Source organism: Dunckerocampus dactyliophorus, chromosome 5, assembly GCF_027744805.1.
Source record: "Dunckerocampus dactyliophorus isolate RoL2022-P2 chromosome 5, RoL_Ddac_1.1, whole genome shotgun sequence".
NCBI classification, from domain to species: Eukaryota; Metazoa; Chordata; class Actinopteri; order Syngnathiformes; family Syngnathidae; genus Dunckerocampus; species Dunckerocampus dactyliophorus.
In genome coordinates, this window is record NC_072823.1 from 20,210,094 (window position 1) to 20,234,020 (window position 23,927).

The window sequence follows — 23,927 nt, forward strand, 5'->3', positions numbered from 1 at the left end:
AAGCCTGCTTTTCATTCAGGTTATCAGTTAATAATGAAAGAACAGTAGAAAGAAATGCATTCTGAAATACAAAATGTGAGTTGTGGACACCAGCATTTTGTTAATGTTCTGGTAAAACAAGCATATTCGCTTTGTTTGGGTTTAAAATAAGCTCTGAAAATAAATGTCACAAAAATGAGTACCTCTTGGCCATTTTCATTTTGTAAAAGTAGCTCTCACAAGGAAAAACGTTGGTGACCCCTGTTATAGTGATTACACCATTCTAAAGACATTTTAAATATTATGAGGCCTAAATGGACACCAAGCAGTGTTCCCAAATAGCTTTCTTGCCTGATAAAGGGTTCAAATCAAGTATTTTTCTAATGAATAAATCCTACAATACCATACATAAAATAGTACAAACATTTTGTAGAATTTCCAGTCAAAAACTACCATCTCGTCGGCATTAGCAGACCCAGCGTGTTTGTACTTGGATGGATTGCATGAGCATGTTGACAGTGGATGGATTTGGGGAATTTTTACAAGCTAGTGACTGTAGAGATGCATGAATTGTTACACGCTGAAAAAGAGTCTGCAAGATGCTCGCTGACAGACGGAGTTTTTGTATAATACTGTATTGCTATTATTGTGCTTGATAGAAAATATTCAGTTTTCCTAAAAATAGGCAGTAATACCAGAAAAAAAATTGGTCAGCACCAACACACATGCACACACACACACACACACACACACACACATGCATTTTTTGTTCCCCTTGCAGCCCAGCTGCGCTCGGTGCAGGAGGAGATGGACAGCCTGGAGGAGGAAAAGGAGAGCGAGCTGGCCGAGGCGCAGGAGGAGCTGCGGGTGGCCCAGGAGGAGGTGCTCCTGCTCCAGCAGGCGGCCGAGGAGGCGGCAGCTGAGCGCGAGAACGACATTGCCTCCCTGCAGGAGGAGCTTTGCCGGCGACGGGCTGAGCTGCAGCGCCTCAGTGAGGAGACGCAGGAGTACGAGCTGGAGATCACCACGCTGAGGGCAGAGATCAGCATGAAGAGCCAGCGCAGGGAGGCCGAGAGGAGGGAGGGTGAGGAGGAGGACATGATGAAGGCCATTGCTTAGAGCTCTATCTGTGGTACACACGTCAACTTCCCCCACTGAGTTGGAGCCTATCCCAGCTGGCTTTTGGGCGAGAAATGGGGTACACCCTGGACAGGTCACCAGTCAATCACAGTGCACATGTAAACAAACAACCATTCACACCTTTGGACAATTTAGAGTCTTAACGTGCATGTTTTGGGGAAGTGGTAGAAAAGCAGAGTACCCACATTAAAGGTTTCCTATTTTTACAAAGATCAGTAATACCGTATGTGTCTCTATAGCCAAATGGGAGAAAAATCTATTAGCTGCCTCACTTGTTTGCTCCAGTTTTGAGAGAAGTGACGCTCATACTGTCACTTTTGAAGAAGAGAAGTTCAGGTTTTCACAACATCATGAAGAAAAAATCTGCATCCTTGTGGATATGATACTGCCTCTGACCCGACCCTGGCTAGGTGAGCCTGCCCCATATATGTGTTCACACTTTGTAAAAAAGCAGGCTTTGCTACATATCTTAAAATAAAGCTCTGCTAAATATCCTTCAGTCAGCTACATATGAGGGAGTTGTAAGTTTGATCATTTTGTTTTTCTTCAGTGAATAAGCTAACCTAGCAAATGTTGCTGTTAAAATGTGCCTGTAATGTTAGCACTGCAGCTTACAAAGCTTTGTTAGTGTTGCTTACATTTGTGTCCTCCTGTCCCACTCCAGTCCTTGTTGTATGTGATATATGGCATCCATTATGTTGGACAAGTGCAGAGTTACAGTGTGTATGTAAAAAGTGGATAAAGCCCACAATAGCATTTCTTGGAGACGCACTGTCTGAAACAGGTGCCGACATACACCGCTCATTAGCATTAAAGCTACAGACACACAAAACGGCGTGTTCCCTGTTGGGTTTACCTTTAAACTGTCTAAATTCCAGCATCGAGGCTAGATTTTGGACAGCACACTTCCAATACACTCCAATACACATTGGGTTGATTTATAAAAACTGTCACATCAAATTAGCGTTCCAAAGTCGAGCATAAATCATTTAGGATGTTTAATAAGTAAGTGTGATTGCTGTGTCCAGGGAGTGTGCACAATTAAGATAGCAGGCCCATTAAGTCAAGAGGGGGAGGAAGGTGAGTGTGTGTGTTTATATTACATGATGTCACCACTGGGCTCAAGAGTGGACACTGAGGGAATACACTTAATCTTGTTTAATCACTGAAAACATCACCAACAGTGTGTTTCTAACTTTGGTGTAAAGAGCCCCGTGACTCACCTCCTCCACTTTGACCTCTCCTGTCCTCCCCGGCCAGGTGACGTGGACCTGCTGAAGGAGGAGTGCCGCATGCTGAGGGATGAGTGCCAGACCCTGAAGGAGGACAACCAGCGCCTCTCAGAGAGGCTGCAGCTGCTTCAGAGACAGAGGACATGGTGAGAGGTCAACGACCGCCCGCCTCACTCGTCAGCTGTGCTTAGCCAGGATACTGGAGACCCTCGACACCGGCCACCTGTTGTGATGTTGTCGTAACACTAGGCCAGGGATTGAGCGTTGGTGCTGGAGACCTAGCGTGGTTTGAAGGAACAGATAGGACCAATGAGTAGGGTTACATAAATACTGTACATCGATACTGAGTTTCTGCACCAAAGAGTCAATAGAAACTGTTTGGAAAAGGATAGGTACTTGATTGGAGGAAGTTGTGTGTGTGTCACATTCATTAGCTACCAGTCAAATCAAGAAGAAGTCCAAGTCTGATAAAATTGCTGCAATAGCAACGTCCAAGCTAGTCTCTTCACGAGATGCCATTATTTATAAGCTAGCAGACTCACATTGTTAGCACCTTTTGCTGTTTGGAGTACGAGCTTTATCAACTTGAGGCTGGGAAAAATTTATTTGAATCCTTTTTCCTTTACATGATCACTGATGATTCTGTGGTAGTCAATCAACATACAGTAGTGTGTCTCGCTATGGCCATTGTGCACCATACCACTCGAAGGCGCATATTGTGGTACGATAAATTTTGCACAAAATTGAACCCAACTCTTTGGCCCTCTCCTCACAGCTCAAGTGTGTACTTGTCACTGAAAGAGGAGGATGCTGGAGAGGGCACCGAGACGGGCACAGACGACATCATGACAGAGAGCTACATGACCATGGCCCAGTCGGAGAACTGCCGCCTGGTGGATGCCTCCATCCAGAAGAACATCTCCTTTGACGGCAAGCCCATGACGCCAACCGGCTGGAGCGGTGGCATCGGTGAGATCTTCTCGCTGAGGGACCAGCTGAAGCAGGCAGAGGAGAAGGCTTCACAAGTTCAGAGAGAGGTGAGGCAACATCTACATTTTGAGTACGCTGGAGGAGTGGTGGTGAAGACAAACTTGTGTTTTGTCCCAGTGTGACGGACTGAAGCAGGAGCTACAGCAGCTGCAAGAGCTGTATGACAGCAGTCAGAGGGAGAGGAACGAGCTGGAGGAGGAGCTTCAGCGCTGCAAGGAAGAGCTGGAGAAGTTGTCTGGGGGGGCTCAGGTAAGCTACGTTAGGTCACGCTCCTTCCAATACAGTACAATCCCTGAGTTGTTTTTAAAATATGTGCTCGTGCATAAAAAAGTCCCTCATTTACATGACAATGCCCTTTTTGGGAGTAGAAGCATTTTACACAAAAACACTGCAACATAAATGTAGTATACTGTACATGTGTAGTATGAAATGTAATGCAACAGACCATCCCATTGGAACAAAGTAACCAAGTAAAATACACACTTAATGTAACGCAACAACAGCAAGATTAGTTTACATTCTAAAAAGGTGATGTAACAAAGTAACGCAAGGTACTGCAACATAGCAACACAATGGCGCAAAATAACATAACCATATAAAGTACAAACCTAATGTAACACAATTCCATTAGAATGGGGTATGAAAATTGGATTTGATGTAACAAACCAATAACATACTGCAACACAATGGGACAAACTAACAAGAATATACTGAAAGTACAAATCCAACATACTGTGCTACGCAAAGCACGGAAACTCTGATTAACTAACACAGTGTAACACATCAACGCAATGAAACAAATTAACGTAACGATAACGATACAAAGTTTGAACCTAAAGTAATAATGGAATGTAACAACATCGCAACAGACTGTAGTTTACAAACAATGTAACGCTAACGTGAAAAATGTAACGCAACAAGAGAAAAAATTGAATGTCATAACAGGACATGCTGACAACTAATTAACGCCAATATTGGGACCTAATGAAGTGAATGAAATGAGTAGCAAAACAATGTAGAGGTGAATGTAAAATGTTCAAACTTTTTGTAGGGGCAGGGATAACAATACCCTACCAGATCCAGCAGATGTCAGTGTTTTCCTTCATTCTAATGTGCATTTTATATTTAATACAGAGTAGTGAACGTAATGAGTGTGAGTAAATAATTTAATGTTGCTTTTTAAGTCATTGCCTTAGTGCGTGCCTGCCTGACTTCCTGTTCCTGACCGTCAATGGACAAGGCTCATTCACGCTGCACTTTGCCATTCAGCCACATGCCAGTTGGGCTTGAATTCTGCCTAGCAACAAGTTGTGTTTTGTCTTTACATTTTCTTGTCTTCAAATGAATTTCTGTACAACCCGTCAACTAACACAAATCTGCATCACACCTACTGTATCTCCTGTCTGTTGTGTGTGTTTCATGCTGTGGTGATGGTGTATGTTTCTAACCGGCTCGGCCTGCTGTCACGTTCTAGAGCAGAGCACAAGGAACACGCCTTACGACCACCGTCGTGTCTGTGTTCTAATCTCTGTAAGATAGCGAAGCTTTAGAATGTACTGCACAATAAACATTAAATCTTCAAGAGAGCATTAACGAAGGAATGTGTGCTGTGCCAATGTAGGCTTATGTTGGCTCCAGTTAGAAACAATTGCAATGCATCATCATGCTTTACAATTATGCAAGGATAATTTGTTGTCTTAATTAACTGGGCTTGCCAAAAAGAGTATCAATACCGCCACACTGTTTTTCACAACAATCATTTTAAGATGTGCATTATATTGGACACAAATATTAACAGTCACAAAGTCATAATATTAAATTGATTGCTATTTCTGCATCATTTAGTTTATTTGTGTCTCAAATTAAATCATCAGCTCATTGAAAGGATATGGTTCAAGTGGCAACATTAAAATCTGCTATAAAAACATGGTGTAACAGGGCAATAGGACAAAGTAGCCTAACAACAGACGTACAACCACTTAGTTTGTACAAACAAAGTTAATGGAGCAAAGTAACCCCAAAGACATAAGATTACAACATTACAATGCAATATGTAGCATAAAAGTGAGATTTAACAATGTAACATAATGTAACATAAACCACTGTTTTAGAATATTGTGCTAGCTTATTGTGCTTGCTGAAAAAAACCTTAATGTGCGCAAAATGATTTTACGCTACACTATAACCTAAAATGTAGCATAAAATGTGATTTAACAATGTAACACAATGTAATGTAATGTCATGCAACACAATGGAACAATAACAGTAATAATATACAAACCTATGCGTGATATGTAACACATCAACAACACAGCAACCTTAGCATTTAGTTTAAGGTGAAGTGTAACATTGTAACATAGCAATACAATGAGACAAAATAATTTGTTATATCATGTAATACTGTATAAAGCTAATGTAACACTACACAACATTAGTATGAGGTATAAAAATCAGATTTAATAATGTAACATAACCTAATGTAACACAGCAATGCAATCGGACAAACTAACGCAACAATATCAAGTACAAACTTAACGTAACAATGTAACGCAACAACCTAACCTAACTCCAGCTTTAGAAAGTAGTATAAAAAGGTGATTTAACAATGTCACATTAAAACTGGATTAAGCAATGAAACATATTGTGATGTCTGTGACGTCAGTTCACTGAATTGGGACAAAGTAACACAACACTACCGAGTATAAATCTGATGTAACAATGACAACGCCATAACAATAGAATGCAGTACAAAAACGTGATTTAACAATGTACTGTAGTATTAAAACGCAATTTAACAATGTATATCAACATACATAACACACCAAAGTAATGAAATAATATAAAGTACAAACTTCACGTAATAGTGTAACACAACGACAAAACAACCCAGCTTTAGAATGTCTTATAAAAACATGACATGTAACGTAGCATGACATGAGTGACACCCTAACGTAACAATGTATCACAACGACATAAAACTACATTAGCAGAGGTGTGGACTCAAGTCACGTGACTTGAACTTGAGTCAGACTCAAGTCACAATTTTTATGACTTTGGACTCAACTTGGACTTTGACTTGGGACTTGACTCGCACTTTAGTCTGATCACACAGTTGAGCTTGTGATCTTATAACAGAGGTTAGAAAACTGGGTGGGAATCTCTGGTACTGCTCTCAACTGGTTCAAGTCCAATGGCTGTGACCTGTGAGATTCCCCAGGGGTCAATCCTGGGATCCCTTTTTTTCAATCTGTACATTCTTCCTTTAGGGCAACTAATACGCAGTTGCAATGTGTCCTACCGCAACTATGCAGATGACACTCAGATCTAAGTGTCGCTGACGGCAGGTAAACATGGTCCTGCAGATTTGCTTTGTCACTGCATCAAACAGATCAGTGTGTGGATACAAAACAACTTTCTCCAGCTAAACTCAGACAAAAGTGAAATCATGTCTGTGGCCCAGCAGAAACAAAGAGAAAGTCTTATTAGTCACCTTGAGACTCTTTCTCTAAAACCTAATCATCAGCTTAGAAATCTAGGGGTTAGTAATAGACTCGGATCTGAACTTTAACAGCCACATTAAATCAGTAACTCAGCAGCTTTTTACCACCTAAAAATATTGCGAAGGTTAAGGGAATAGTGTCAGATTTAGAGAGATTAATCCATGTCTTTGTCTCCAGCAGGCTAGACTACTGTAACAGCCTTCTCACCGGGCATTCTAAACGAGCAGTAAAAAAGCTGCAGTACATCCAGAATGCTGCTGCTCGAGTCCCGACTAGAACCAGGAAATATGACCATGTTAGTCCAGTACTCAGGTCTCTGCACTGGCTTCCTGAGTCTGTCAGAGAACAGACTTTAAAACAGTTCTGCTTGTGTACAAGTCTTTTAATGGAACTTGTGCCAAAGTACATCTCTGACATGTTAGAGCCACATGAACCATCTCAGGCTCTGAGAAGCTCCAGGAGTGGTCTCCTATGGGTGCCCAGAATCAGGACTAAACACGGTGAGGCTGCGTTTCAGCTTCATGCTGCCAAAATCTGGAACAGTCTTCCAGAAGATGTGTGACAATCCTCAACTTTGGCAGTGTTCAAAGGCTGAAAATGTTTCTATTCAACTGTGCATATGACAAGTGAAAGTAGTTTATCTGCACTCTTCAATTTTTATTCATTTTTTAATTATTTGTTTTAGGGAACGATTTATGGAATTTTATATAGTGATTTTAGAATGACTTTATGTTTTATGGAATGATTTTCTGTAAAGTATTTTGAATTACCTTCCTTACGAATTGTGCTCTATAAATAACCTTGCCTTGCCTTGATGACTTGAAAATACTTAAGATTTTCAGTGAATGTGTTGAGTAAAATGTGTGCCCATTCAAAGTATTTAACTATTGTGATCGTTATTACGTGATTTCCAGAAAGAAAACATATTTTCCCATTCTTCCACATTAAATGCATCTGTTAACGTCCAATCAGGATTAAGAACAAACAACAAATGTGCGGATTACTTAAATCCTGAATGTTATGTCAGCACTCTTTTTCTGTGACTAAGTCTTAAGTCTAAGTCACACTGGTCTCTTTTTATTTCAAAAATTAAACAACTGAAATTGCAGTATTTGCATTTGTCAAACTTTATGGATTGTCACATTGTTAAAAACAGCATTTTACTTGGGAGACACTAAACAGTGCTTATGACTTGTAAGGTCTGGAAAATTTCAAGCCTAGGGCATGACTTGACCTGTCTTGTCTTGACTTGAGAGTTGACTTGGACTTTGGACTTGATCGTCTTGACTCGAGACTTGACACCAGACTTGACATTAAAGACTTGAGACTTACTTCCACCTCTGCACATTAGTATGAGGTATTATAATGTAACAAAATACAATGCTAGACACTGACAATGTAGCATAAAACGTGATATAACGAGTAAGTAAGAGCCAACAAAACAATATGAACTGTACTAATGTCTCATATCAAAGGTGATAGCATAACATTATAATGTCATATTCAAATTTTACATAGCAGCATAACACTAACAATGCAAAACATTGTAACTCAGATTTAGAGTGAGATTCCATAATATCAACCTGGGAAAGATGAGAACGTGTTTTTGTTTGCGTTTTCACACACAGACCTGCACAGTTGGCGGTGGCTGAACAGACCTGCAAAGACAATTTGTTCACATTGTCAGCGTTAAGACGCAAACTTTGAGATGGGTCGGCACTTCTGTCTGTGTTTTTTTAGCCAGTGACTGTCGGGGGTATGAGGGTTCAAACCAGTGCAACGGGAGCGCTATGTTCCATAGGTGTGTTTTGTCTGCAACATCTGTGACGAGATGTCTTTGTGTTGTGTCAAACTGTCTACCCGTGCCTGTCTCAGCTGCTGTCCTTATTCTATGAATGTCCATGAGTGCTCAGCCGGGGTGGGGGGTGGGGTGGGGTGGGGGGGTTGGGAGGGGAATGAGGATAGAGGCAAAATACTTCAACATTCACGCTTTATGTTTTTTCTTCTTTTCTGGCAACCTCAATGTATATTTTAATCAGTGGCTCCATCACAACCACTCCCTTTTACTGTATTTCTGTTTTCCCACATCATGTTGCGCTTTGATACTGGGATTAGTGGCCCATTTTGGTCCTCACACCTATTTGTGTCTTTTTTTTTTGTATTGATTATTTGCATCCTTTCATCCATGCACTCATTCCCATCATCCCCATGGTCCTTGTGTTTGTTTTATTCCCTCCTCAGAGATTCATCCATCCATCTGAGCACCCTGTTCTCTCCATCCCCTTCATAGGAATGATTGTAATAGTGGCTGTGGTCTGGTGCTGGTTGTCGGAGCTGGCGTCCCAGAGAGCAAGGTATGGGAGGAGCTTATCTCCATGCAGACACGTAGAATAGAAGGATTGCTTCCAGGGGTACTCTGCCATGCACTTATACTGCAGCATTGGCTTTATTGACCCAAAAGGAAATTGGTTCCTGGTAGCACATTTCCTTTTCATAGAAATTGTGATTGTATCAAGCGGCTCTAAAGCATTTTTGTTGGATTTATTTTGAGTATCTGCATGGTTTGATGCCACTGAAAGTAAGAAACATTTTCTTTTGTTTATTTACTATATATGTGATTGTATTTGGTGTGTGGGTTCTAAAAGGAAGCGGGACAAGGACCGGGTGGGCAGTTTGTCAAAGCACAACACAACCTTTTTCATCTTGTCAGTGCGAGAACCCTATTGATTTTTAAAGGACGTGCTTGTTATCAGTGATCAGCCTTGTTAGTTTGTAGTCTGCATGCTAATGAAAAAACCCCAAACAAGATATTAAACAATAAAAATTCTGCTGCCAAGACAGCTTTTATGAGCAGTATTAATAATGTTAATGTTGTTATTGTGGTTGCAGTTTGTAGTGGTGTACAACACACACTGAGAGTTATTTCTAATGGTTTGGTTTTGATGAAGAATGCTCCCTCATCACAATGCTGCACCAGAAATGAGAGAGGCTTACCTCCACACCTCTGAGCACTTCTTACGTGAAGCGTAACACCGTCAAGACAGTTAAACTTGGTGTAGCTGTAACTCATTTTGGCCTCATTTTAGTGCCACTAAATTAATAGTAATTATAGTAACCACAACACTTTGAGGTTTCTGTTCTCGTTTGCCCTCAATGTAAGAAAATCCAAATTTTCTTTAGGCTGTGTCTCACCAGTGTTTCACCATGCTCAATTAGCATCCATCCATCCATTTTATATAACGCTTCTCTTTAGGGTCGCGGAGCATGCTGGAGCCTATCCCAGCTGACTTCGGGCGACAGGCGGGGTACACCCTGGACTGGTCGCCAGCCAATCGCAGGGCACATATAGACAAGCAACCATTCACACTCACATTCATACCTATGGACAGTTTAGAGTCACCAATTAACCTAACATGCATGTTTTTGGAATGCGGGAGGAAACCGGAGTACCCGGAGAAAACCCACGCACGCACGGGTAGAACATGCAAACTCCACACAGAAATGCCCAAAGGAGAATCGAACCCAGGTCTTCCCGATCTCCAGACTGTTACTGTGTTGGCCACCAGACCACAGTGCGGCCCGCTCAATTAGCATATGCTAACAAATTTTGTTGGTCTTCTTCTATGGAAGCATTTTTCAAATAGAAATAGAGCACTGTTGCCATCTAGTATCAAGTACTAATAGACGACATCCCGCTGCATTAAAAAAACACTTTCAGAATAAAAGCAGAAAATGATTTTCATCTGATTTTTTTTTCAGGCAAAGACCTGCAAGTAGGGTTGGGCATTGTTTGAATTGGAACGGTTCCGGTTCACATTTCGATTCTGGTTCCTAACGATTCTCGATTCTGATGGTTTTAAGAGCCAGGGCCATAAAGGTTTGCATGGGTTAAATGAGGGCGCTAACCACAGTTCTTTTTGGATGAAAGTTTTTGCCTGTACTGTAAATATTATGAAGTTTCTTTTTACAGAAGTACATTTTCACAAACGATGTTTACTTTTGTAAAAGTAGTTGTTTGCTGCCTCAGTGTTGGTGTAAGCTATTTTTTATGACACCCTGATGATTTGAGAATGCCCCTTGACTGTTGCTAACAGAGACTGACTGTGCAAATGAATAAACTTGCCAGGCCGTAGCTCCCATCCTTTATTTACACCAAAATTCCACATCAGCCAGCATGCTGAACCCCTTGATTACATTGGCATGAGACAGACATCATTTATTGTTTGGCTTCCTTGATTCTGATTGCTTAGAGGAAGTCCGATGTAACGCATCAATGTGTACTATCTTATTTCTATGCTATGAATGTGTGAACATTAATCATGTTGATCATGCACCCTCCTTTGCATGATAGGATTATGTTGCATTGACACTTTTTTTTTAATGAAGTTAAACCAAACTTTTTAGCCACTTCTTCTTCTCTGGTGTTTGCGGCTATTTCTTCCGGTCAGAGAAGTGGGCATCGGAACTAGGAATCAAAACAAAAACATCTGAACGATCCCGGGAGAATCGGAATGTTAGTCCCGATTCCCATCCCATTGCTTGAGACGCGATGCTCAACCCTACCTGCGACAGGAATCACTGGTGTAGACTTCATGCAACTTTATAACACTCCTACTCTCACAAAAGTGTAAAAAGAAGCACTAAAACAATATGAACCTACTGTACTACTTGTGATGACCTGTGATGGACATGTAGTACAGAAAAAAGAGAGGTTGTAGACTGAATAAATCACGCTTTTTAAAACGTTCAACTGTCTTGCGAGCGTAAAAAGACATTAACTGCTGCATAAAAAAACTCAGCATTAACTCTGATGATACATGAGTGATGTAAAAATGTCTCAAAAAGTCATCATGATTTTCATCAATAGATCTGTTATTATTATTACAGCATTTTTATTTTTTAGTTTCTATTGTTAATGTAGTGTTATTATTTTTCAGTCTTGTTTTTTTTAGACTAAAAAACTTCGGACTGTACTGTAGTATTGTAATATTTTAATGCAGTATTTTGTACATTCAATGTAACTGCATTGCATTATTTTTGCCTTATTGCAGTCTTATGGAAATGTTATTTAATTAAACTGCACAGTCTACGGTTATCATCACATTACTCTTTTTAGCCATCACTGGTACCCGTTTGTATTGGCATCACAAAGAAAGACACAAAAGCCAAAGAAAAGACAAAACACTCTTGTGTATTAAAGTTTCACGTTGGCAGTTTGTACTGAAAATACTGGTTGAATTCTGAATTCCCAATCACGTTTGGGGCACTCATAGCTTTGATGCAGTGTGGTTGTACACCACAGTAATAAGCATATTGTTAACTGAATAACTCTATGATGGCGTCAATCACAACTGAATTTTGCTTTGCACAGGTGTACCTAATGTTAGGGCCAAACTTACACATTTTGACTGTCTTGTAAATGGCTTTCATTCTATCTGGGAACCATTTAGGGGAAACGCACCAACATGGAAGGTGTCCTTTATGCCACTTAAACACTGTTCTTTCCCTGTCTTCCCTCAGGGGAGTGAGCTAGGTTGGAACTCCATCTTGACCGTCACCGCGGCCGCCGCCGTGCTGCTAATGATGACTAGCTTGTTGAGGGCGCTCGTCCGATGTTGACTGGGGTGGCCGGCCACTTTTAAAAAAGACGGACGTCAGCCTGAGAGCTTGTCTCCCGTCCTTGTCCGTTGACTCAACTGGAATCCTCTCAACATGACGGAGCCCCAAGTGTTAAGAGGCTGGGGGAGGTACGACATGACGCGTGCACACACCGAGGAGGCTGAGGATGCCGCCATGGCGACGGGCTGAGGACATAGCCACTCCTCGTATGTGAATATTATCTCTATTTTAGCCTTCTGTGTGTACCAGATCCTTTTGTTAAACCATTATTTATTGATTTGCTTGGTTAAATATTGTGAGAAAATATACATGCAGTGAGCATTTAATGCACTGAAGTGTACATATTCATTGATGGATCGTAAACATGTTTTTTTGCCCCAAAATGCAATAAATGCAAAAGACGGCAGACTTTACCCATCATTAACTGCTCTGCTCTATATAATAATGTTTTTGTAATTGTCAAAGATGATGAGTTGTGGCGAACAAAGCGCCCAACTCTGCATGTATGTGTATGTATTAGGATTGTAACGGTATGCCATAATCACGATTTGGTATGATACCTTGGTTTTAAGGTCACTGTTCAGTTCATTTCGGTACAGACAGGGAACCTAAATGCAAAACTGCTGAGCTTTTGTGTTGACGATTAAAAAAAAAAAAATGAAACAGCTAAAAGGCCATTCTCCAATAAATACAATTATCAAATTAAAAAAAGAAATAATATACAGTAGAATCTGTTTATGTCAACACCCCTCGGACTGGCTGACTGACGTTGACATAAGCGGCTGTCAATTTGACCAAAATCTAAAGTAGCCACGAATTGCACATTTACATGTGACCTTGGCCACAGCTATAAGGACAATAAGTGATCCATCCATCCGTTTTCTATGCCGCTTATCCTCATTAGGGTCGCGGCGGTATGCCAGCTGACTTTGGGCTGGTCGCCAGCCAATCGCAGGGCACATACACACTAGGTCCCCAACTTACGAACACCCGACTAGCGAACACTCGCGGATACGAACACAAGCCGACTGGTCTATATTTTATTTTATTTTGCCTTGTAGTCAGTCGCTCAATCAGTATTTATACTGCTACTGTACATGCTTGACCAATAGAGGGCACTGTGACACTACTAATGCAGCCTTAGAGCTAATGAGATCAACACAGGAAGAGTTAGACGCTGGGGAGTTAAAACTAAATGGAAAGCTAAATTGTACAAACCGGACAGAGCGTGTGATTAAAGTTTATGAAGAGTTAATAGGCCTGCTTAATTCTACACCACCCACAGAACACTACCTCTTTTAGAAGAGTCTAACGATGACGACTTGTCCTTTTTTTCAATATCTCCGCCAACTCCTCCACAACGACGTATGCTCGGCGACTCCTCTTCAAAGGTAAATAACATTTATCATTACGTATTATTATATCACTTTTATTATTGTTTTTTCATTAATTATCCTCGTTTAATATTACTACTGTATCCAAACTCATATTTACATACATACACATATACTGTATATGTATACACGTACATGTAGTACCTATATCATTGGTAATATTACCTTTTCCCCTACTTAAGATCGATTCAACATAAGAACGGTCGTCTGGAACCAATTGTGTTCGTTAGTTGGGGACCTAGTGTGTAGACAAACAAGCATTCACACTCACATTCATACCTATGGACAATTTAGAGTCTCCAGTTAACCTAACATGCATGTTTTTGGAATGTGGGAGGAGCCGGAGTACCCGGAGAAAACCCACGCACGCACGGGGAGAACATGCAAACTCCACACAGATATGCCCAAGCGGAGATTCGAACCCTGTGTGGCCAACATGCTAACCACTCGGCCACCTGGCAGCCACAATAAGTGATAATATAGGATTTTTGAACCTATAGCAGTTTGTTGACATTGTTTACCTCCATTCCATCCATTCATTTTGCTTTGCTTATCTGGACCCAGGATGAGGGGACAGTCTCAGTAGAGAATCCCAGACTTCCCAGGGATGCCAAGACATTCCGGGGCATCCTCTTGCCACTTGTATCTATGATCTTGTTGTTTCGGTCACTACCCAAAGCTCATGACCATAGGTGAGGGTAGGAGCTTTGCTAGTAGCCAGTCTAGTAGAGTCACCACATTACTGTAGACGGTGCGATCCCTTGCAACCGTCCCTCACGAGTGAACATGATCCAGAGATACTTGAACTCTTCCACCTGGGTCAAGACCACACTCCCAGCTAGAAGGGTGCGATCCACCCTTTACATCTGTGTACCATGGCCTCAGATTTGGAGTTGCTGAGTCTCATGCTGGAAGCTTCACACTCGTGAACGTTGACGTTACAGCTTAATGAGGCCATCAGGACCACATCATCCGCAAATAGCAGAAATGAGATCCTAAGGCCCCCAAACTAGACACCCTCTGAACCCCTTGCACGAAGCCCACGCCAGCTCCTTTGCAGAAACTCCAGAGTAAACAAGGTCCAGCTCCTTTCGAGTAGTTTGGTTCTAGAGCATAAACTGTGGATCGAGATGAGTTGAGAAGTTCCGACGAGACATTGTCGGAAGTTCTCGCACGAGGTCAGGCTCCTTCACCATCAGGCAGGTGATGTTTCTAGCACCAGGTACCCGTGCTTTCCTCTAGGGTGAAGCCTCGGTGTCCCATATTCGGGTGAGGTAGGGTCTCTTGTAAAGTTCTTCTCCATTGGGTCTTCTGAATTACTTGTTGATTACGAATACATGTAACGTTACACCCCCAATGTGTATGTGTGAGGATAAACACCTGCCGCTGTTTTGTTTCATTTTAGCTGCAGGCTGTTTCACTTCCTTCACGCCATTGTTGTCTCATCATCAACTCCCACTCCCAAAATAATTGTCACTTGATCGCAGTAAGCGTGGCGTTCTCTGATGAATTTTGTCTGCTCTCGGGGCACAGTATTTTGTGTGTTTGTGTGTGTGTAAGAAAAATATCTCAGCAGCTTTGTGGCCGGATGGAAGCTCTTAATGCCTTACACCGACTATTAAGACTTCTCTTACTTTGGGCTCTAATTTCACGCCTGACAACGTTCTGACGGCGCAAGCAGGGGTTAAATGGCTCGCTTAAGTGTGCTGTCGTTGTTAACAATTGTAATTATTGCAGGTACATACTGGGGAGAATGCTGAAAGTCTGCATTCACTTGTTTAGTGGCAACTCAGCGTTTAAAAAAAAAAAAAAAAAGCTGCTTTAGACAAACCAACCAAGATGGATCGGTTTTAAACTTCCGTATAGCAAAGGTGTACATACTGTAAGTTCACCTGTTCTGTGGAAGGCTACTGTTTACACATGACAAAACACACTGTCAAAACTTTTTCCCGCAACAAGAAAATTGATGGATGTGTGGGGCCACTTGGACACATTTTGTGCACTGAAGATGCTAAACCCAATCCAGTGTAGGTCGAAATATGCTATCAGAAGAAATCCACATCTTAGCTTTGTGTCATCAGTTCAATCACCGTTTGGTCCGTATTTCGGTTTTAAAGTCACCGTTCATTTTCTGTATAGCGGTGGTTCTCAGTTATTTTCTGTCATGCCCCCACCAGGGGACAGAAATGTTTTTGTGCCGCCCCGATTTGAAATACTATTGAGAAACTGATAATATCTGTCTATTTATCTGCACTGTACGGACTGAACTCGAAACTGAAACCAGGGAAATGCAACAAAATGGAGAGCAGCGAAGCATGCAAGCGTATTTAAAAGTCAAATTGCATGCTGAGTACGACAAACTGATACATGCTGGCAGGCCTGCACTAAAAGTGAAAGACCTCACGCTCCCCCAAAAGTTCACCCCCCGGGGTAGCCCGCCCCACTATTTTAGAAGCACTGCCGAACAAGTTTCAGCTTGCAGCCACGTTCCCGATCTCTACTGAACAATGCCTGCACACAGCTTCCGTCTTACACACTTGTTACGTATTTCAAGGCCAATGACAGAAAAGGGTTTTCAAGTCTTGCTTCTCCTTGCTATCTATGCCTCCTCCCCGCGAAAGGCTTCTCTGCACTGTATTTGTTTCCGGAGCAGACGCGTGACTATATCGCGAGGCAGTTACACTTCCTGTTCCTCACTCAGTGTGTTCCACTCCGTACTAAAAAAATCGTATTCAATCTTATTCCAAATACATGTACCGTACATGAACTTTCTTTTAAGCATGCTTGAGCAAGTCCAAACATACGGGGTGGTAAAGTACACTTCATGTCAGGTCATGATGATGTCACTTTATATATTTCCTGTAAATAAGACATATGGTACTACTATATCTGGGAGAGCTATTTCCTAAATTCCATTTGTACTGGCTTTGTAGAAAGTTCTATTTTGAAAAGAGCATCATATATTTGATATAGTCTGATGTAAAATGTCTATTTATGGTGACTTTGTTTCAAAGAATAATAATAAAAATGATAAGAAGTTGTATGTTGTGGCTGCATGCATTGAGATCTGAACTTTAGATGCCAGCAATATGACTCCATGTCTTGCCTGTTCAATTCTGCAAACTGTGTTCAAATTGTTTGTCATGAAAAGTGTTCATGAGCTAGGAAAAGACAACGTTGCAACAGAATATTGTATTTACTTGATCAGCTCTGAATTAAACATGCCATTGACTGCAATAGAACACGGGTCTCGTCTTATTTGGGAGCTCATTTTGAATGACAGTCGAATGCCACTGTGGTCATTGGAAAAACCTGAATTCAACTCATATTTTGGGGAAAATATTGCAAAAAAAATGTTTTCGCCTCAGCTCAAAATGCATGAAAGGATTACATCTGAATGTGTTTTGCTTTTCCTTTGGTGATTTGTTTTTGTTTGGCAACACTCATTACAATAACATGGCACGCTGTCCCAAATGAAGTCATCTCCGTGTACCTCTTGAGAGCTCAGTTCATCAAGCATCAAAGGAATAACTGTGTTTTGCTTTTTCTTTGGCTTTATAAAAACCATTTGTTACAGTAAGATAGTACGCTATCATGGCCTGTTCAGCGAGTGTCAAATCAGATTAACTCTGTGTCTGTGTGCTGCTTTTTCTTTAGCTTTTTGTTGATTAGTTACAGTAAAATTGTACACCGTCACTCGTTATGTTAGCGTACCTCGCGAGAGTTCCGTTAAGCGAGGAACAAGTTAGATTAACTCTGCATGTGTGTTGTGCTTTTTCTTTGGCCTTTTCATGAAGAAAGAATATTACAGTCAATTATTAGACAAGAATAAAAACAATATTAGAGCAACATGGGACATTCTAAACAGTATTATCAGGAATGGTACTAAGAAAGGTGATTACCCTCACTATTTTACAGAGGGAAATATTAGATATGACCATATGAACGAGGTAGTCCAAAGGTTCAATATCTACTTTGTAAATATTGGACCAAAATTGGAAGAAAAGATACCAAATTCCTTGTCAGCAGAGGAAAGGAATGAAATCAAAGACAGGAATCTCAACTCCATGTTCCTCACTGAGGTAACAAAAAGGAAATCGTCGATATGTAAAACAAAAACATCAACCGACTGTAACGCAATAGGAATGGAAATAATAAAAAGGGTTATTAACGAGATCGCAGAACAGCTGACACGGATAGTCAGGATCTACTTCATACAGTATGGCGACAGTTTGACCCTGTAACAGATTATCCCTATTTCATGGGATCGTAGTTTCCAAATTGGAGGTGTGTTCCAACATTAGAGGCTCCACTGTATTTTTGATCCATGAATTGATAGTTTCACCAACTTGTTTTTGACATAATTGTGACTACTTGAAGGTCTATTTTTACCGTCAATGACTTGGGAAAATAAATATACCATGTGCTCTCATGATGTCTGAGCACCGACTGACTTTTCTAGGGTACTCTCATGGAGGTTTAGATGTCGCATAATCCCATTCATGAAGTTACCAGCTGAGTGTGAACTGTCGCTGCCGGCGTCACGTTACGTGGCTTGTATAGATATTAATAACCTTCACTGTGGGGGTGTGACATAAGCTCAAAAACACGGGGGCCCTTTTTACGCATGCCGGGAAGTGGTGCATTCACTGTCATGTCTCCGGCTTGACTAAGAGAGACGCAAATTGTCCAAAAGTAGCAGGAGGTATAATCATTGTGAAGTTTTGCTACATGAACCACAGCTGAATCAGTGCCTGGTAGCGCAAATGATGTCTGTCTCATTCGCTTTAAGAGTTACGACACGTAATAGTGGAAATGTCACACTGGGCTGTATCCGTGCAGCATATTACTCCCCAAAACATGCCTGGAATATTTAATTTACTGAACTAAACAATGAATAAAAAAGAATAATGTACTGTATACACTACCAAGATAATACCACACAGGTCAAACAACACAGTAGGAATCAAGCTTTTATGAAGATGACAATTTCATTAATACATATTAGTGAATAATTACCTGTAACTGTTGGACCACTAATTGGCAAGGTCAAAGGTAGTTTAAAACATTCTAGTTATAGTTGAAGTGTCAAAAAGAAGCATCAGTGTGTGTGAAGACTTATCTTGATCAAATAATGATCTGTCCTCCCATTATTAGCATGCAAAACAAGTAGGGCAAAAGTTGGGCTCACTATTTGGCAAGCATCAGGGCCGCCTCACAGCTGTTAAGGCTTTGTGACAGGGGGTCGTATACAGAAAAATCAAAGGATGTCGAGGGCCACTTTAATATTTGTATTTTTTTTATTATTATGTATTATTATTATTTATTAGTAGACACATTTCAGCGTTTTTCTTTACATTGTGCATTTTTGCTGTATTTTTTCAGTTTTTGCTGTTTTTTGTTGTGTTTAATTTGACTTCTACAACATGCTGGCGGCCAATAACAAACGTGACACGGGCTGCAAATGGCCTTCGGGTCGTACTTTGGACACCCCTGCTTTATAATACATTCAATGTTCAGTTTGAGTGACATTTGATTGCGTTCTTTTAGCGTTTATTTGGTCATCTCCACTGTCAGGTTCTATTTAATGTGAATATATTTAAAGGAATCACCTCTGAGACTAAATATACAATTGAATCTCTTTGTTTTCACTTACCTGACCTTGCTTATTAAAGTTAATGAATGTATTAATAACCATTTTTCCATTTTAAGCTTCCAAAAAATGAATACATAAATAAATACAAAAAAAAACTGACACAAACATTGCATAATGTATAAATAAATTGAGAATATAGACTAAGCAAGAGGCTGGAACACCTCTGAATATGAATAGATTTTAATGAATCACCTCTCTTAAAATATAGAACTCACCTGGTCAAATATGACAAATACAATTTAATCTTTTGATTTGTACTCCTTTTGCAGAAAAGATTTTTTAATAGTTGTTAAAGTACCTGCTCAAAACACAATGTGCAATTTAATATATTTATTTCCCCCCCTTTTACAGAGAAAAGTGACAAATAGTTATTAAAATTCTACACTCGTTGACATGGAGGACTCCAGTACAGACACATTTAAGCATTCTCCCTAGTTTGTTGACGGAATAAAGAACAGGAAGAGAACCACGATATTTGCATATTTAGATGTTGTCACATACACATGGTGACCTGGATGTGCCCGTATGCTGAAAATACTGTATGTATCTAAAAAATGCCTATGTAAGCATGTCACAGTTATTCTTACCTTCATGGATATGTAAGCAGGCATTTATGTGCTGTCTGTTGAGTCACTGCACCAGCATGAGCACTCATGCAACCTGCAACACATACACCAACATGATATCCCGCCCTCTTCCTGTCTGTACGTAAGCTACGCCAGACGTAACACACACACACACACACATGCACTAGTTACGTTATCAGTCAGCTAATGGTGGCGATTTGACAAATTTTAGATACCAATGTTAGCTATCATTGAACGTATGACCGTAATCGTGACGACAGCGTGACTGAACATTTTTGATTACCGCTCAGAGACTGCTTTTGTGTGTGTGCACATGCTTCGGACATGGACGTGAACACCAGACAACTCTAGTGACCAATTGTATTATTCGAGCCAAATGACAATTTACTCTAATTTTGATCAAGTTTAACTTGTAATTGTGAAAAATCTAGACTTTTTTTGTACAATCTGTTCTTTAAAATCACCATTGGTTACATATGCTAGCTGGTGATGATGTTCTATTTTTTGGTTGAAAAAAAAACGTAACATACATACAAGTGTTCCTGATTTGATATTTTTTGCATTTCAAAATTAAATATTAATCAGTGACAACACAACTGAAAACAAAATGCGTTTTTTAAATACAACTTTGTATTATTAAGGGAAAAAAAAATCCAAACCTACATGGCCCCCTAAACCTAATAACTGGTTGGGCTACCCTTAGTAGCAACAACTGCAATCAAGCGTTTGTGATAACTTGCAATGGGTCTCTTACAGTGATGTGGAAGAAATTTTACCCACTCATCTTTGCAGAATTGTTGTAATTCAGCCACATTGGAGGGTTTTCCAGCATGAAGCGCCTTTTTAAGGTCATGCCACAGCATCTCAATAGGATTGAGGTCAGGACTTTGACTAGGCCACTCCAAAGTCTTCATTTTGCTTTTCTTCAGCCATTCAGAGGTGGACTTGCTGGTGTGTTTTGGATCATTGTCCTGCTGCAGAACCCAAGTTGGTTTCATCTTGAGATCACAAACAGATGGCTGGACATTCTCCTTTAGGATTTTTTGGTAGACAGCAGATTCATGGCTCCATTTATCACAGCGAGTCTTCCAGGTCCTGAAACATCAAAACAGCCCCAGACCATCACACTACCGCCACCATATTTTACTGTTGGTATGATGTTCTTTTTTGGGACACACACCGTCCAAAAAGTTCTACTTTTGTCTCGTCAGACCACAGAGTATTTTCCCAAAGGTCTTGGAGATCATCAAGATGTTTTCTGGCAAACTTGAGAGGAGCCTTAATGTCGCTGTTTTTGCCGTGTCTTCGTTATGGTGGAGTCATGAACACTGACCTTAACTGAGGCAAGTGAGGCCTGCAGTTCTTTGGACGATGTTGTGGAGTCTTTTTTGACCTCTTGGATGAGTCGTCGCTGCGCTCTTGGGGTCATTTTGTTTGGCCGGCCACTCCGGGGAAGGTTCACCACTGTTTCATGTTTTCGCCATTTGCGAATTCGCTGGAGTCCCAAAGCTTTAGAAATGGCTTTATAACCTTTTCCAGACTGATAGATCTCAATTAATTTCAGTTAAGTTATGTTATAACAGGGGGGCAATCACTTTTTCACACAGGGCCATGTAGGTTTGGATTTTTTTTCCTCCTTAATAATAAAACGTTTCATTTAAAAACTTATTTACGTGTGACAAACATGCAAAAAAAAAGAATATATAAGACATACTTTAAGTAAAGGACACTGCTGTGCTGCATTGCATGAGATTGTCTATGTGTGCCTAATAAAGTGACCTGTGGGTGTATAGGTATACAGTATCTCACTTTCTTTTCTGAGCTGGGTTGTTCAGCCTCTTGGGGGCTAGGAGGGACACACTGTCAACAATCACACGCACACACACACACACACACACACACACGCCCACAGACTCCCAAACAAGAGTGCCTAAAAATAAGCTGCATGCTTTGACTGCTGTCCTCGGACCAATCAGGGCCCCCCAAGCACAGTAAACCGAGCCGGACCCCCGGTCGCTTTCTGGATGAGCACATACACCATGATCGCAGGGTCTGAATGACGTGTCCCACACCGGGTGGTGGCGGGGGGTCTATATAAAAGCACCACTTATCTCTCTGGACATTCAAGTTAAACACGCTGCGAGCAGGGGCCACCGGTCTTGCACAGCGACTTGTCAAGAAGGTGCCAATTGAATCAAGGAGGACGTCCGAATTCGGAATTTTTGCATCAATCAGCGTCGTGACAGCACTGTTCTCTTCGCGAGTTCAAAACTTTTCCCAGTGCGCGTTAAACTGTTTTTCCGCGCCATTCAACACATAAGTGTGAGCGAGGTGTAAAATAAAAAGAAGTTCCACCATGATGAGCAACAACTACAGCGAGGAGCCGCAGTACTACCAGGCCGCTGCCGACTTTGGCGAGGAGGAGGACGAAGAGATGCCGGCCACGGAGAAGGACCTGGCCGAGGACGCGCCGTGGAAGAAGATCCAGCAGAACACGTTCACCAGGTGGTGCAACGAGCACCTCAAGTGCGTCAACAAGACCATCGGCGACCTGCAGAGGGATTTCAGCGACGGCCTCAAGCTCATATCGCTGCTGGAGGTGCTGAGCCAGAAGAAGATGTACAGGAAGCATCACAACAGGCCCAACTTCCGGCAGATGAAGCTGGAGAACGTCTCCGTCGCCCTGGAGTTCCTGGACAGGGAGCACATCAAGCTGGTCTCCATTGGTGAGTTAGTTCCACAGGGTGCGTGAGGTTGGGGGGATTTAACCTAAAGTGGTCCATTATCTTGGGGGCTTCAGCCATTACTGTTTTTTGGTTTGCTTTTTTTCAACCGGAAAAATTTGACCAACAAAGATCTATGCCAGGTGTGTCCAGACTTTTTCCAAATCAATATTTTACATATTCTTAAATATGGTGGAAAAAAATGTTACCAATGTAAAATGTCATGTAATTCTTTTCACTAATTACTTAAATTGTCAACTATATTCTTAAATAATTCTACTGAAACAATTCATTATTTATTTCATGGCCAATACATTCATTTCAGGACTGATGGAAAGATTTCATGGCCTTTTCATCTATCTATTAACCTGTATATTAATTTAAAGGCATGTTTATTTATTTCACGATGATGCAGCGTACAAAGTTCACAGGTCCAAATTACGACCGCCCCCGTGCCCTAATGAGAAACAATTGTTAGATGCTGGAAGTTCTTTAAATGCCAAACTAGGACTGCTTTGTATTAAATGTAAAATAGATACTAGAAGAAAGAAAAGACTGCTGGATCAAATGAGGCACTGAACCCCCATGCTGCTCTGTTGGTACAGTCGAAATCCAAGGTACAAGCTACATTAAAGTACCTCTTAAGGCTGAGTACTAATAGATTACAGTACTTTTTAGAACACATAGGTAGAGCTAATGTACAATTATAGCGTTTTTTTCCCCTGTAACTGTGTTTTATTGAATTTATGCAACCAGAAAACATGCCTGTACCATTTGGGCCCTGCAGTAGGTACAAACAGTCACACTGGAATCCAGTACGTATCCAAATAAGAGTAGATTTTACCGTACCTTAAGGGCACAGATTTCTCTATTTTCGTAAATATACAGCCATGAGTCAGAATATTAGGTATATCTGAACAATTGGAACCAATTCCGCCTTTCCAAAGGCTATAATGCTCAGGTTATCTGGTATATATCAGGTATTCCATAATAATGACCACAGAAGTGGTATTTCTTCCAGTCACCTAAACAAACACATGCCATGTTACGGTGAGACATGACTGAGGAAGGGAGGTCAGGGGGAGGGGTCAGCATCTTATTGGAAAG

At 41.0% G+C, this 23,927-nt stretch overlaps 2 protein-coding genes across 8 annotated transcripts in view; both read left to right on the top strand.

Annotated features, from left to right (window-relative positions):
* The window catches only part of LOC129181339 (coiled-coil domain-containing protein 136-like), a 41,610-nt gene extending 24,514 nt beyond the window's left edge, over nt 1-17,096 (top strand). For 4 of the 6 annotated variants that reach the window (XM_054776413.1, XM_054776415.1, XM_054776410.1 and 1 more), the window contains 6 exons: nt 761-1,063; nt 2,380-2,497; nt 3,127-3,388; nt 3,459-3,590; nt 9,083-9,195; nt 12,362-17,096. In XM_054776413.1, the coding sequence (XP_054632388.1) occupies nt 761-1,063; nt 2,380-2,497; nt 3,127-3,388; nt 3,459-3,590; nt 9,083-9,195; nt 12,362-12,374 (941 nt within the window). In that variant the 3' untranslated portion in view covers nt 12,375-17,096. The remainder of the gene's footprint in view (nt 1-760; nt 1,064-2,379; nt 2,498-3,126; nt 3,389-3,458; nt 3,591-9,082; nt 9,196-12,361) is intronic. The other 2 variants (XR_008570423.1, XM_054776412.1) reach the window with 2 other exon arrangements.
* Nucleotides 17,097-22,159: 5,063 nt separating this feature from the next.
* Nucleotides 22,160-23,927, top strand: part of LOC129181582 (filamin-C-like) — a 35,037-nt gene continuing 33,269 nt past the window's right edge. The window contains exon 1 of one of the 2 annotated variants that reach the window (XM_054776955.1): nt 22,160-22,823. In XM_054776955.1, the coding sequence (XP_054632930.1) occupies nt 22,454-22,823 (370 nt within the window). In that variant the 5' untranslated portion in view covers nt 22,160-22,453. The remainder of the gene's footprint in view (nt 22,824-23,927) is intronic. The other variant, XM_054776954.1, reaches the window with a different exon arrangement.